The 16,778-nt window shown below is 29.3% G+C and overlaps 1 protein-coding gene across 1 annotated transcript in view; it reads right to left on the reverse strand.

Moving 5' to 3' along the window:
• Window positions 1-1,368: 1,368 nt before the first annotated feature.
• The window catches only part of LOC142317440 (phosphatidylinositol 4-phosphate 3-kinase C2 domain-containing subunit alpha-like), a 44,464-nt gene continuing 29,054 nt past the window's right edge, over window positions 1,369-16,778 (reverse strand). Inside the window, exons 11-16 of the mRNA XM_075354007.1 lie at window positions 14,526-14,682; window positions 12,889-13,127; window positions 11,501-11,700; window positions 9,646-9,737; window positions 5,282-5,437; window positions 1,369-1,545 (exon numbers count right to left, since the gene is read on the reverse strand). Of these exons, the coding sequence (XP_075210122.1) occupies window positions 1,369-1,545; window positions 5,282-5,437; window positions 9,646-9,737; window positions 11,501-11,700; window positions 12,889-13,127; window positions 14,526-14,682 (1,021 nt within the window). The remainder of the gene's footprint in view (window positions 1,546-5,281; window positions 5,438-9,645; window positions 9,738-11,500; window positions 11,701-12,888; window positions 13,128-14,525; window positions 14,683-16,778) is intronic.

Raw genomic sequence — 16,778 nt, forward strand, 5'->3', positions numbered from 1 at the left:
TAAATGATCACTACTAAATAGTTAGATAAACTAAGTAGTCACCAGGTGGATTTAAGTCAAGATACTAATAAAACTTTTCAATCTATTCAAGCTTCTTGGATCCTGTTAAAAATATACTCTAGTTGATCGAGTAAAAATAAACAACTAAATAATACATACTATACAAAAATTCTGATTTTGAAAATAGTTATTTTTTTGATTTTAGATGTGAAATTACAAACTGGATAAAATTTCTATAGATGACAATGATGAAGCTAATGTGAGACTGCATGTAACAATGCTGCCATACATTTATGTGCTACGGAGGTGTAATTTTCTATATTAATCTGATTTTTATAGAGTAAAAATGGCAAACTACGTTACAGTTTCTGTTTACTTCTCAAATTAAGTTTAGTAAGTTAAAAAAAAATTAATTTTTTAAAATTAAAATTTTTACTGATTTTTGTTTTTATTTTAAGAACTGTCATTTAAAACATGCTAGATGACTGATATTTCTAGAGCATGTACCTGGAACAAAAAAATTATGTAACTCTGAAATCATGTCCATCTAAATGTGTCTAAGATATGATTTCCTACTTGATTATTATGTTGCATAAAACCAAAAAGCAATCTCTCCATAAAGACTATAAAAAGCCAGATTAAAAAAAAATTACTTACATCTATCAATATTTTTAACAACTAGAATGTAATACAAGTGATTTTACTGTGGTTCTTTAATACAGTATCCCTTAAAAAAATATTAAAGACCCTTCAACAAAATAATACTTTATACAAGGTGAATAACAATAAGACTTAACTTTCAAAACATAAAAAAATTATAAATTTTCATATCATTGATTTTACATCAATGACAATAAGTGTAATAAAAAACCACTTACAATAAATTTCTAAAAGAAAACTCTCAAAATGTTGAAATTGTAGGAGAAATATGTATGTAATTACAAATTATTAACATTTTACAATGACCCGTAACAAATATTATTTTGATTATATTTCACTAATACTCATAGTACATTTATATTGATGTCACTGGAAATAATTTGTTAAAAATTGTACTGAATCCTAAAGCTACAGCTTATATCGGCATACAAGTGTGTGCCGAAACACAAAAATTCATGCGTGTATTTTTAAAAATTTCATGCATGATTTTTTTTTTACTAATAATAAAAATATATAAATTAACAGTATATGTATAAAATGTTAACAGTAGCACTTTTTACCATTAAATGCACAAAAATTTCCTTATATAATTATTTCAAAATTATACCGACACAAGGTGACTATGATCTTATTCATCCTCATTCCACTGCGTTCTTTGATTATAAACATACTAAAGCATACAAAATAAATTGTTAATAATGTGATATGTTATCTATGTATATTACCTAACGTATACCAGTTGATTGTTTCCTCAGATAAATTCAATGATGACAACGATAATGATATACCACCCAAAAATTCATTTTCTTGTAACGGATCGTGATTCCATACGGTAGCTTCTAAAATACGATGTTGTATAACTTCAATCAGCATTCTATATTCTAACTAGTTAAACAAAAGAAAAGTAAAAAAATAAAAATTATTTGCATAGATTTATTTATTTATTGCAATAAATTTTTTAAGTGAGAGTGAGTATGAATTGGGATGTCTGAGGTATGCGGTACAGGAGTAAATAGAATTTTTTCTCTTATCCTATTGATTTATCTAGAGAAAAGTTGTCAGTGAATATCTATATGAAAAAAAAAAGATGTCTGTTGCGAAAGAAGAATCAAATGCAATCCTGAGGCTTGGACAAGTGTGCACAAACATACAAAAAAATTAACAGCATGAGCTTGGTTAATAAGAATGAAAGAACAAGTATATAATAAGACAGAATAAATAGAGTAAATAATTTTAAATAACTGAACAGCAAGATTAAAACTTGTGTAGCGGTCAAGAACAATAAACAAAAATTCCAATGGCAAAACAGACTTTTAACATGCAGATAAAGAGATGTGAGATGTGGCACTCTATGGAGAAAAATATCAATTCTCAGGAAAGGTGGAAAAAGACTAGAAGTGAAGGTAATATGAGTATGGAAATGTTTTTAAAGAATAAATTGAACAGATAAAGTGGAAACAGGGAGACTAGGCAGTACGGTGGAAGGAGTGAGAGGAAGGTTTCAACTGAACAATGATATAAAGTTGGAAGTGAAGTACAGAAAGATAAAACATTTTGTGAAGGAACGATCGGTTTATAGGCAGAATGTTTGGTGAGAACTTCCAGATGGCTAAAGTTTATCATCAAATTTGTTTTTGAGCATCATAATACTGTGAATTCAATATTCACAGTAGATACAGACACTCGCAGTAAGAACAACAATTAAACATATACATAATAATTTTTGGTAAAGAGTTACCTCAAAATATTTATGACACAGCTAATCTTTTTAAATGTTGTTTTTTTACATAGGGGCTTGTGTTAAAGAGAATGCTTGCATCATTCCAAAATAAAATAGAACATCCTTCAAGTTATATCAGGGATAGGAAGTAGAGAGGTAAGCTTCAAGAGATCACTAAAATTATTAAAAATGTAGTAAAGTCAGACAAGATAGCCTTGGTGATGCTAAATTCTACATTAAACTAATCGTGATAAACAAATGTAAATAATTGCATTTTAGAAATGTTGTGTTAATGAATCCCATTCGTTTATCTATCTACACAGATTATTCTACAGATTGAAGTGATAACATCAAATGAAATGTATGAAAACATATCAATCAAATGCTCCTATCCTTCAGAGGAACAAATAATAATTAAATTAAATGTATTATAATTTAATTTAAATAAATAATTTATTAATAAATCATTAAAAAAATTAAATAATTTATTATTTAAGTGATTCTATAGCAATCGATTAAAAATAGAAGGAAATAGTTATCAACCTATTTATATAACTTGGAAAAACAGAGAAGATAAGTATATCATGATTTGGTGTATGAGCTGTAGACATTTGCATTGTGTTATCTGTGCAGGCAAGTTATTGACCTGAGTTTCATTTGCTTGGTTGAAAGTATTAAAACTCAAGAAGATGCAATAAAATTTTTTCAAGATCATGATGTTTCTTAGAACCCATGAACCCATGAAGCACTCTTGAAGCTTGTAGGTCATGAAATGGAATTGCAACGGCATAATTTTTGGCCATAGAGCTGATTGAAAACACAGTGCCATGAATATAAATGATTATCTATCTTCATAAAACGCTGCGAAAAGGAACTTGAAATTAATGCATAAAAAATATTAGATCAGAAAAAAATTATACGTGTGAAGTGACAGCTAATTACTTATTAAAAAATCTAATTCAAATGGTGACCCAGCATTACAAACAAGAGCTTTTATTTTCTCATAGAAAATATCATGTCAGCCATAGTTTTCCTGAACCAGGGGTGGGTTAATTGACATATTTTTAGAAAAAGTAGAAATATTTTTTTTGATGACTGCTGATAATATCTAAGGCTGAACAAATATTATCTACTGTTTAACAATTCATTCTACCTGGTATAATGATAATACTGGATGGGTTGAAGGTTTACAATTGATTGGAAAGTGTAGGCTACAAATATAAGATAGTGTCACATAATAACACTTTTGTTAACCCTGGAAGGGGATTGCATATGCAAAAGAAAGCATGTGGAGACTGGTAAAACAGTAGTGCAGCATGCATTGGACAATGATTAACCTGTACCTCTGCAAGATTATGTGGCGTCGCTGACACGAGGGTAATGATTTATTTGAAAGAATACTTCAACATATTGTTTCATACTGAACTCCAGAATAAAGGTTAGTTCTTGAATTTTTTAATACGATGTTAAAAATTATTAAAATCTCATGTAGACAGATAACTGAAAAGATCCTAAATAATATTTTCTGGTTTCATAAAAAAAAAATCCATTCTAGAAATGGGTGATATAAGACACTACCAGTTCTTTAGGAAGTCTTCAAAAACATTTCAAATTATGTCTTATTTCATCAAATGACATAAGTTATGGCACACTGCCTATGTTACAACAGATAACCAAACATACATTAAGTGTACATTTTATTTATTTAAAACTAAATGTTTTCTCCAAAAATAACATTCAAAGTTAAGTTGGTTTTTTAAATAAAGCCAGACAGGTTATTTTGCAAAAAAATTAGCAACAAAATTATTTACTACAGACTAAATATATTAAACATTAATAAAATTTTGATAAAAAACATAAAATAGGTAAATATTTCAAGTATAGCACACAACAAATGTGAGATTATGAAAGGACCTCACAAAAAAAAAATTAACAATGAGTGAGTAAAAAACCTATCAGTTAGAAACAAAAAACTAACCAATTATAAACTATAACAATAAAAAAAATTGTAAAAAAATAATATAATTTTTAAAATAAAACTTTAATATATATGGCTTCTAAAGAATAAGAAAAATTAATGAAAAATTTATTAAAATTCAGACAAAATCAAAACAGATTTAGGAAATTCAAATAGTTTGTAAATTTTTATTCAATCATCACGCATTAGTGTTTGCCAGTATGAATTGCCAATGCAATGACAATGACAGCTACCAACCATCTATTCAACAACAGTCATCCACTAGTTTGCTTCATCGACTTCAACCAGTATTTCATGAAAAACATATAACTGCAATGGATCGTTTCTCCATGAGGATTGGCTGAAATAAAGTCTTCTTGGTAGTGTAATTGATTTGTTTGTTATCTTGGACTATTATCCTAGTTAGGATTCACAGAAACTGATTTTTATCATTTTTCCTTGGTCAACAGATGTAACACATCTGTTGACCAAGAAAAGTTAACCCTCATTTAATTTACTGAGATCAATCATTGTGTAACTTTCATCAGTAAAAGAATACGTATTTTTTTCTCTTTTTTTTATAAGAAAGGTCATTATGCAACTTTCCTCCCTGATTGTATTGTATGATAAAATTGTTCACTTACTCAGTAACTCATCTATCTAAATATATTGTCACCTATTTTTTTTTTAAATTAGGGTTTAGTGTTCAAACTGCTCTTTATCTCTGCACATCAATTTCTTTAATTTTTCTGCACTTAATTATTATTTTTCTACTTATAAGTTATAAAAATTAATACAACATCAATTAAATTAAACATGATTCTTTATAACAGAATATTTATGAACTATTTGGGTAATAAATAAATTTGTCAATGTCGGCTTGAAAAAATGAAACTAGATATAATAGTTGTTTTTTTTTTCAAATAAAAAGAAAGTGTACAAACCATTTCCATAAATGATGGATGACAACTTCTACGTACAACTTTAGTTTTCCTTTTGGTAACTTTTCCAGGATCAGGCATTAAATAAACTTTAACATAAGTTGATGGTTCTTGTCCACCAGCAATACATGAAAGATCTCTTACATGATGAATCATTACCTAGGATTTAAATAGATAAGATAAAAATTAAGAAATAAAAATCAATAACTTTGTTTTAGTTTAAAGGTTCATATCAATCTTATTTATTCAAAATTTCAAATTCAAGTCAGATTACAAAATAAAAAAAATCCAGTCATTAAATTCAATTTTGTTGTATATAAGGAGATTCAGAATGACACTAAAAAATAAATGGAAATTCTATGCAAAACTGTACACTCAAATACTGTGCTGAGACAATATTTGAGTGTACGCTGCCTATAGGAAAAAACAGAAAGAGGATCTTAGCTACCCATACGGCTTTCTTGTGTAGAAATCTTCAGAATAGAATAGGTTAACACATTCAGTGCTGAGCACTTGCAGGTGCACACATGCAACTCGCTGACCATGGCATACCCATGATAGTGTACAGCAGCTTTTCTATCACTACTGAAGGGGGTCAGCGTATTACTGTTGATTGGTATCATATGTTAGCGCATCAGAAACGTTTATATTTTGTCACTGTGCAGTTTATTCATACTTATATTGAACTGGTTTTTTTGAAAGAATTTTAAATCTGCATGAACTTTTATCATATTTGAAAGATGATAGATTTATAATAAATATATATATTTTAAAAATTATCTGTATTTCAGTTAGTGTTGATCAGACAATTATGTTTTATTTTATAATTATATATTGATACTATTATTTTTACTAAAATTAATATTTTATGGCGATTATCTATATCCCTTATAATAAAATATGATTTAGGAAGTTATGTGAAAAGGAATTTAAGTAAAAACTAATTTTAAGGTCGTAAACAAGTCAGGTGACAGATGAAGTCAGATGAAAATAAACTTGATCTAACCGATAAAAAAGTAAAATAAAAAATTCTTAATCAGTAGTGGAATAAGAATTGGGAATTTATTGCACATAAATTTAAACAGACTTTTTATAAGTAAATTCCCCAAACTTAAGTCCTATTTTTCCATAAATCAAAGAAATAAGTGATTTTTATCTAATTAAAAGACTAGAAAATTAGTTAGCATAAACAAATACGAAGTTAATGAATACGCTCAACCTGGTGCGAGTGAGCGATCCACTGCTTTTTCATCTCCCATGCGTACCACACACTAGCACATGGTTGTGTTTTTTTGGGATTTTTTATTACAAGATTGTATAAATGTTGATAACTAGTATACTTAAGGGAAAATAAAAAAAAATAATTCAACAAGGAGGAATATAGTGGAGGACAGTGAAGGAAGGGGTATATTCACAAAGGATGAATGGTGTTAAATAATCTAATGAAGTGTTTGATTACGTTCCAGTGAAAAGAAGACAAGGGCAACCTATTAACCATTGAATGAATGATATTCTGGTGGCAAAGGAAAAAAAATGTTTTAGAGAAAATGAATGGGAAGATAAAAAACATGGGATCCATGATGTGAAAAAAGACATGATTTAACTATAAAAAAACTCAACAAAAAAATCTATTCAAAAAATTGTAATAGTACATCAAAACTAAAAATGATATAACATTAAAAAGTGCAGCTCAGCATAAGAAAATGATAAAAAAATACTGATACAAAATTCAGTTAAGATACTTCTTCTCTACACATCACACTATTCTGGGAAAGAGTATGAGGGAAACAATCTTCCACCTAACTCATCTCATCCTCTAGTTTGCTAAAAAAAAAGGAATAATGCCTAGAATTTCTGTGCCTATTCTTAAGTGGTTCTTTAGTACCCTGAGGAAAATCAATTTGTACATGCACTCTTTAAAGTAATGGTCAGAGATCCCTCTACTGCTTAGAGGGGAACCTTTAGGTGGGGCTGCTTGTCTCGTTCTGCAATGGTCACTCTGCAGATAGTCATCCTTTTTCACTATACACTTTTTCCCTTACCTTGATCTTTTCTCCAGTGTTTGTTTTGATCTACAGGTTTTATCTGTACATCCATTAAATGCGTGCGGAGGATTTAATGATCTGTAATTAAGTTTTTGGACAAGTAAACATCTTGGTAAAAACTATTGTAAAAGAGTTTGAGAATTGTAAAAACTGTCCCAGCTAAGACTACACGTAGAGAGTGTGGTGCATTGGTTTGTTTGTTTGCAGTATGTGCTCATATTTTTATTTTAATAGATTACATTGTGTACTATAAACAGTACATAGTTTACATTATCATTTATTATATTTATTTTTTTTTTTACATTTGTTAAAAAAACTATGATAGACAGTATTTTGGAAATTTTATAAAAATAAATAAGTGCAAAAGCACCATGCTTCTTGATACAAATGATGTGTATATGTGTGTGTGTATACATATATATGTATCATGTAAATGTATTAATTCTTTTACTTAATTATATTTGTAATGTAATTGTATTCTGTAATTATAAGTAAAATTCTTTTACTTAAATATAATGAACTAAAATTCTTTTTTTCTTTAATGAATATATATAAAATACTTAACATTCTAACAAACATGAGAGGATATTATGAACATGTCAAGGTCCAGGAGGCAGAGCCCCCTGGCTAGACAGTTAGAGCCTCTAGACAATAGAAGAGAGCCTCTGAACAGTTTTTTTTTTAAGTTTAAGTAAGGAACTGCCATCTCATATGTCAAAAAATGGCCAGTAAAAACTAATAATATCCACCCTGAGGTTGTAAATTAGAAAAACATACTGAATGAGGAGTGGGATACATTTTGCATTTTTTTTATGGTAAAGTGTATCCAGTACAAGTAAACAACAAAAATCTAATTTTCATGAAGAGGATGATGGCCTACTTTTGCTTCAATTGAAAAAAATAGCAAACAAACCTAAGATTTCAATGGTATATAGATTGCTATGCCTAGTTAAAAATAAGTTTATTCTTTAAGTTTTGCTAAAACAGGTTAAATGGATTATGCATAATTGACACAACAGACAATCAACATAATAGGGATAAATTGAAATAAACAAAGCCCCTCATGTAAAAATCTTTCACTTTAGTTTTGAACAGAAGGCAAAGATGAAAGTGAAGCAAAGGCAAAGTGAAAATAAAATGCATTTTAGTGTAAATATATACAAGGGCTGTCCAGAAAGTTAGTTACGTTTTGAAATATAAAACCAACCAAAAAAAAAGAAATTTTATTACATACTTGAAAGGGACAATCTTAAACTATTTTTTTACATTTAAATTGAGATATTATCATAACGATGCACAAGCTTTTCAATTCCTTCTCTGCTGCCTTAGATTTTTGGCACCCAGCTTATGATAACCATACTTCCCTGATACAATTTTATGCAATAAACTTTGTGAAATTTAAGGGAATTTGAAGGAAATGAAGCGAGAGTTCTGTAATCGCAATGTGGTGATTTTCACAAATTTTATCGTTGATTTTTATCGGTTCATCAGTCACAAGGCTAGGCCAATCACTGCAATCCTCATCATGAACATCGGTGTGGCCACTTTTAAACTGAACGAAACACTGCCTCACTCCACCTTCACTCATTATTCCATCTCTGTACACCTCACGAAGTTGCTGATGAATTTCAATTCATCACTGAACGCACCTAACAGCAGCAGGATTTTCGATTTTCTATTGAAGTGCAGTGCACATCTCAAAAGCGCACATCTCACAAATTCACTTCGAACAAGTAGAAAAATCACAGTCCACATGCTATAAAAGCTTGATGCATACTGACTGTAGAAACGTTTTGATGCCAAGATAACGGCTCTATCCCCATCCAGCTCCACACTAGGCACAAACATACATTACTTTCTGGATTGCTCATTATAATTTAAATTCTATTAAATAAAACACCTAGTACAGAATATTGAGATAGGACATATCTTACCTTAATTTTTCATTAAATTACTTTCATGAGATCCCGTATCTCAGTCATGATTGAAATTATATATATATATTTTTTCTCATACCCAGATAGAGCTTGATAATAAAGATTATCACTTGCCTACCTAGTAAAGTTGTAGCATGGTAAAATTTCCTGTTAAGTAACTAACACCTCAAGAAAGATTTATTCTATTAAAAAAAAAATAAGTCTCCAATTTTCACTCACAGGAAAATGTAGCTCTTAGAGAAAATGATTTATCCTCAATTAAAAAATTGGCACTGTGATACACACTCTCTCAGTTTAAGCTTTACTTTTCATCTAAGATGTTGTTATCTGAGTAAATTTACATTAAGATTGTAGAATACATATAGTATAAAAAAACATTACTTACCATAAGTGTACCCCGTTGATAATGAACAGAGAGCTTTAGCTGCCCCTTAACTCTCCACATTTCATTAGCAATTTGAGTTTCCTTTTTTCTCTCTAAAGAAAAATACGTAAATATTAAAATAAATAACAAAGCAATTAAACTATTAACTAAAAAATAATAAAATTTCAATACAGATACAATTTTTTAGTATTATTAGATAATCACTAAATAAAAATGTCCACATAACACTTCAGTCCAATGGAGCTTAATTTAAATTTCTATGCACACAGAAAGAAATACATAATTAGTGTTTACTAAATATCTTCTCTTTCATTCTTCCAGCATGTTTTTGGACAAATTTGGCAATCAAAGAGCTCTTGCTTTTCACCATCTTCTGATCACTACTGAAAAAAACAACTAAACTGCTTTCATACTCCTTCCACTGACTAAACTAGAAAAGGGAATGAACAAGGAATGTTCCATACACATGTGGAGTAAAAAAAAAGAACTACCTTCCACCAGCATGCTAGGGTCGGCATTGTGGGAGCAACAGTGCTCTCTCTCTCTCTCTATCTCTCCCTCTCAGCCTTGCATGCAGCTTCCTATGTACAACAGCCAAACACCACACTGCTGGAACTGTAAAGTGCACAGTTCCATACAAAGATTTTTGTATCTCTTTCATAAAGTGGGGGATGGCTACTGATGTTGAGCTTAAGTTGTTGTTTAGATGTTGTTATACATTGTACTAGTATAAAGAAAGAATTAAAGAAAAAAGGACTCATTATACGTTATCGATAATACCAAGTGGAAATAAGGGGTGCTGCAGTTCCACAGTGCTTACATGCGAGCCGCCACTGGTTGGGTGTAGAGTGATTATTATGGCATTTAAAATAATGATTTTCATGGAAAATAATTATGAAAACAATTAATGTGTTTCTGGAGAAATCCTTTTAGGAAACGTTTGAAATGTTACAAACAGAACAGCAATGAGGCTTTAATCCAGACTCAAATTTATGAGTGGTGGAAATGTTTCAAAAATGGTTGAACTTCAGCTGATCATCAACCTTCAAAAATTATAGCAAAAGTTAAAAAACTAATTCATTCTAACTATTCATGAGGTAGCTGAAGAAGTAAGCATTTCAAAAACTGTGGACTATGAATTTATTACACAAAATTTAGGTATGACTTGTAATGCAGCCTAATTTGTGCCTTACATACTGAATGAAGAGTAAAAATAGTATTGACTTGATGTAAATAAACAACTTCTCAATCAAGCTAATGAAGATGAAAACTTTTTAAAAAATATCATTATTAAAGATGATGTATGGGTGCATAGATAAAATATTGAAATAAAAACTCTATTATCAGAATGAGTGTAAAAGGGTCCCATGAATATCTCCTCATAGCAAGACAGTAAAGCAATGAAATAAATGGCTTTACGAGGTTAACAAAAAAAAAAAAAAAAAAATTATGATCTGAAATATGGAAGTCAAACACTCCAGAGTGACAATGCACCCATGTACCAAAACATGAGACAACAGTTATTCCACTCTAAGTTTTTTTATTTTTTTTATTAAAAATGAAGTTGAAAGGTAGATTTCTTCAATTGATCAACTCATAAGGAAAAGTTGCTAGCTGAACTTTCAGTTCCAGAAGTGTTTTGAAGGAAGCAAGTAATATTGGTAGAAATGTGTTTGAAATAGAGGTGATCACTTTGAAGGGAGGAATGTAAGGTTGCAGGAAGTAAGTAAGTAGGAAGCTTCTAAGGTAAATGGAACATTTTTCATTTAAAAAGTTTAGGTATTTTATGGACAAATCTCATACACAATCTTTTTTGCTTATATTTTAAGAAAACATAATATCAAATACTACTTACCTCTAAGTTTAGCTTCATGTATGCTAGCTTTCTGTTGATCACGTAATAAAGGATGAAAAAATGTATAAACAAGATCAGAATGACATATTTCATCAGACATTTTAAACAGTGAACTTAATAATCGTTTAATTTCATGTCTACGTTTCTCTGCTACTATCTTTATATTTGATCGCCCAACATGTAATCCGTAACTCTGAAGACTGTCGATAAAAATAAATGAAATTATAAAAATTAAATTAATACTTATCCAGAAAAAACAACAATATTCAGCAATTCTAATAAAACTTGCTACACAAATATCTGAGTAGGAATAAATATAATTAGTAAATCATTAACAAAAATAATTACACCCTGTTGCCTGAATATTTAAATTGTATGTAATAAGAAGTTGATTAATTTAAGAGAGAATATTATCAAATAAAACAACATCTGTGTCCAGTGGCTCCCTCAGCCGGGCCGGCCAGGCCTGCTGTTCCAGCAAGGATGTTGGAATCTGCTGGGAGGTCCCACGTTGAGGCAGCCAGGGTGGACGATGATGAATTGCAAATTCACTCTCGGTCACACTCTTTTACTGGAGCCTGAGAGTGGTGGGGCTGCAGCACTGCTATGGTGGGAGAACTGCGCGGTCTCATCTGCACAGTGGTAGTGATGCTTGTATCAGCACATCTGTATACTAAATTAGCCAATATTAAGTTAGGCATATTTGTAGTAACAACGTGCATTTACATGTATTGGCTTTTTTAGATTATATTTATCCATTAAAATCAATTTTAATCTCTAAAGGGTATTGAAAATAATTTTCTAGACTTTTAAAACAAATTTTCCAATTCAGAATTAATTACCAATAGGTAGACTTAAAATCAAAGGTACTAAAAGGTATAAGTTTATATTTACAGATGAAAGTGAGAAAAGTTTTCCTCATCTTATAAAATCTCAATATTTAGTATGAGAACAATCCATTGTGCTCATACTAAATATTGAGATTTGTTAAACAAATTCTGATGGAAAAAATATTTCTATTAATTTTTCAACCAAATTCGTTCGGCAATTCATTTAAAAACATACACACAGACAAACAATAAATATAATATATTTGCAATTACATGTTAACAGCCAATTAAAATTTGTGTCCTTTTTTGGGTCAATTTTCATATGTATGAAAAATACAAAACTTGATCAGGATTTGAACCCAGAACCTTCCAGGCATAAGGTAAGAGGCACTATCACTTTTCAGCAGAGGTAAGGAGAATGAGGGTAGCTTCTCCTTTGCCAGAGTAATTACACACTAATTAGTAAAACCGTGCTAATGGGCACAGTTATCAGGCCGTTAAGGTAAAATAATAATTACATAAATATACATTAAATGATCTGATAATAAGTTGACTTACGAGTAAGTGCGTGTGACAAAACTAAGTAATTCACCGTCGCCATTATTTTCACCGGTAAATCTTAACTGAGCAAGATTATGTAAGAAAAAATTAAATTGTGTAAACCAAGATTTAAGAGAACTCTGAATCATCCGGGCAAAAGTAGCAGCTGCTTCAGGATTTGACAATTCAGGTAGTAATGCCCGTTGTACATATCTGACTGCATCAACTGTAACGCCAGGTATACCGGATGATGCCATCTGTAAATAAGATATGTATAATTATATAATTAAATTACAAATAAGTAAAATAAATGTATGTAAACACAAAACTGAAAGTTAACCACCATAAATGTCTATTTGGCTTAAAAAATTTGATATGGTGTGCACCATTAATAAGGACACATGTATTTGAACTATAAGATTATTCTAAAAAAAAAATATATGATAAAAATTAGAAATCAACGAAAGTAATCTGCAATTAAAAGAGCATTAAACAGGAAATTTTCTTATTGTCTTTAGTAGTTAAGTTATTACCTAGCATTAGAAGAAAAAGTTGCTCTTTTTTCTTTTACTGTAAACTTTAAATTATTTATAAAAAAAACAGATCAACAAGAATGTTAATCTTTTAGGTTAAGTATCAATACACATACCTACTGTGAAGTAGTTTCATTTAATTTTTATCCAAATTTTTTTCTATATATACAAAACTCTTGAAAAAATCAAGCATCCAGCTATACAATTTCCACTATATTTCTTCAGCTAATTTCCCTTTTGGTAAAAATAGGGAATAAAAGGAAAACCTATCGATAAATATTCTATAAATAACGTTATGGATAAAAATGATTGAGTATGCATCAAGCATCACATTAATGATTATGAATGTCACAGGACAGTTAAAACAAAAAAATACGTTTTTAAAACTCCATCAATCGCATACTTCAAATAGTGTAAATTAAAAACAGTAATTTATAATAATATTTTTTAATTGCATATTATTAATCTTAATTAAACTTGTTCGATAACTTTAAAACAACAAAATAAATCATTCAAGAACTATTTACCAAAGGTTCTTAGCAAACAATATCACTTTACAACTTGTTGGTTCCAACGACTGGAAATCTCAGGGAGTAGGATCCTACAAATTTAAGGGTGTGAACACATGAAGTAGGAATTAAATGCTGATGGCTGAAGTCACATTCAATAAACCAGTTTTCATGGCATGGACATAGGAAATTCAAATGTTTTTTCAATTCTTCAAACTGAATCAGAAGTTAAATATTTTTACAATTTTAGGAATTTATTTTGAAGATTTCTTATGCTGTAAAACAGAATGTTACATTATTTATAGTGCAGAACTGTAACTGAACAATGATGAGAGCGACTTGAGTATTACGTTCAAGGTAACTATCGTTACATTTCAAGAATGAACAAAAGTTTATTTTTTTTAATATTCCACTCATAAATGGAAAAATCTATTATACATTTTTAAACACCATATTTATAGAAACATAAATTCATTAAGAAACAGTGGAACCAATACGTACTGTTGTAAAATGTTAACGTAATTCAACTTAACTATTAACTTTAGAAAATAATTTAAAATAATTAATTTAATAATTACAACAAAAAAAAATAATAAAAAGTAAATATACTTACAAGTCCAAAAAGGTTCAAAATAAGATTTCCATGCTTACGAACAACATTAAATGCTTGACAACACAGATCTACAAAATGATGAAATTTAACAGATGGCTTATCACCACCATTAATTACATAGGCCATATCAGATGTTAAAACAAAAGGAGTCCTGTCCCTAAAAAAATATATACATACAAATAATCAAATTTTCATTTTTAAAAATGTAATATTTCAGAAAATTTACATAAGATCTGTATAGAATTCAAGGTAAACTTAAAAAAAAAATTAGATTGTAAGTATTTAATTACTATTCAATTTTTTTTAACATTATACCTTCAATCAGAAATGCTCACTAAAATGTTGAAATTACATTTATAAATAAAACGAAATGTACATCTTAACTTACATAAGGTAATCACAGTTCATTAAATTTACAATTACATGTATTATTAATAACATAAATAGATATTTTACAGCAATATTATTGATGGCATATTGTACTTTTACAATAAAATGGTACTTTTTGATGAAGTACCATTACAATGGTGTATAAGAGGCAATTCTTCGAAATAAGAAAACTTAATATAAACAAATTTAGGTGAAATCTAGAAATTATCTTTAAAATTAGTAAATGTTATCTTATTTAATTGAACTATAAAAAATTAACTCTTCTACAATGGGTATACGAGAAAGTGCCATATAGCAAATTAAATATTAGTAAAAACAATTAAGAATAAATTTAGATAAGTTTATTTGAATATTTGTCTGTGCTTCAGTTACATCCAAAATATTTAAATATATCTGAATACACGTTCTTAAACGGGAAATATTATTTACCAGCTGCATGTTTTATAAAATAAAAATTTCTCATTCTTTATTATGAAAAAAATTTAAAAAAATTATGTATATAATATCTGTTATTATGTACAGTAATCAAGAGAAAATTCCTAGAATAATTTTACGCTATTAAAAAGTAGTTCTGATAACTTTAATCAAGACAAGTACGCATAAGAAATTAAATTTATTCTATAATATTATATAAAGTGGAAGAGTTCAGAATAAACAAAAAAATTACACTATCAATTGCAACCAAATTTTTATTCATATTTCTTGGGATAACTGAGAGGGTTTTTAATATATTTCATCTCATAAAGTCTCTAAAATATATATGTACTTTATACATATATGATACATAGTAGTGGAGATATGCCAGCTGAGGCACAAACTTTAATGAATTAAATTAATGAACTGTGAACTGGGGTTGAACTGAATGATTCAAATCAATCGAATTAATAATATTATAAAAATAATACAATTAAATTTACGTTAAATAAGATAATATTAAATAAATTTAAAAAAACCTCTGTTTAACAATAAAGAAGTTGCCATGGGGACTGCATGTGAGACTAGAGTGGTGAGGTACGCAAACACCTTGTGGAAGGTTTGACCAATCATCACAATCAACTGGTAACAGAAGCACTGTTTTTGGGGGTGCAATAGAGCGCTCTTATAATATCTTTGTAAACATTATCCAATTTTAAAATTTTAAAACAGGCTATGACGAATTTAAAAAAAAAATTCTTTACATACGAGGTCTGTAAATAAAGTAATGAGACTGGTTCAGAAAAACTTTTATTTACAATCCAATTATTCACTTTCAAAATAGTTCCATTGGGAAGCCACACAGCGCTTCAAACAGTTTTCCCACTCTTCATAGAAGTTTTGGAACTCAAAAACTGGAATATCCTTCAGATGGTCAGTTATTTTTTTTTATGTTTTCTACTGTTTCAAAATGATATCCTTTGAGATGTTTTAAAAAAGTCGGGAACAGGAAACAGTCACAGGGACTCAAGTCAGATGAATATGGTGGTTGAGGAACTACAGCAATGTCTTTCTTTGCCAAAAACACATTAACTGAGAGTGCAGTGTGACAAGGTGCATTGTCATGATGCAGCATCCAGTTGTCTTTGATGGCTGGTCTCACGTAAGCAACTCTTTTTTCCGGAGTCATTCAAGAATCTCTCGGTAAACATATTGATTTACATTCTATCCTACATGCAAAAACTCCTTATGGACAATGCCATTAATATTGAAGAAACAAATTAGCATGGTTTTGATTTGCTTATTTTTGTTTTTTTGGTCCATGGTGAGTTTGAAGTGTGCAACTCTTTCCTTTGGTGTTTTGTTTCTAGGTCGTGCTCAAATATTCAAGATTTATCACCAGTACTAACATTTTTTAGGAAATCAGGATCGGTTTCAATTCATCCTAGA

Source organism: Lycorma delicatula, chromosome 1, assembly GCF_047948215.1.
Source record: "Lycorma delicatula isolate Av1 chromosome 1, ASM4794821v1, whole genome shotgun sequence".
In the NCBI taxonomy this organism is placed as follows: domain Eukaryota; kingdom Metazoa; phylum Arthropoda; class Insecta; order Hemiptera; family Fulgoridae; genus Lycorma; species Lycorma delicatula.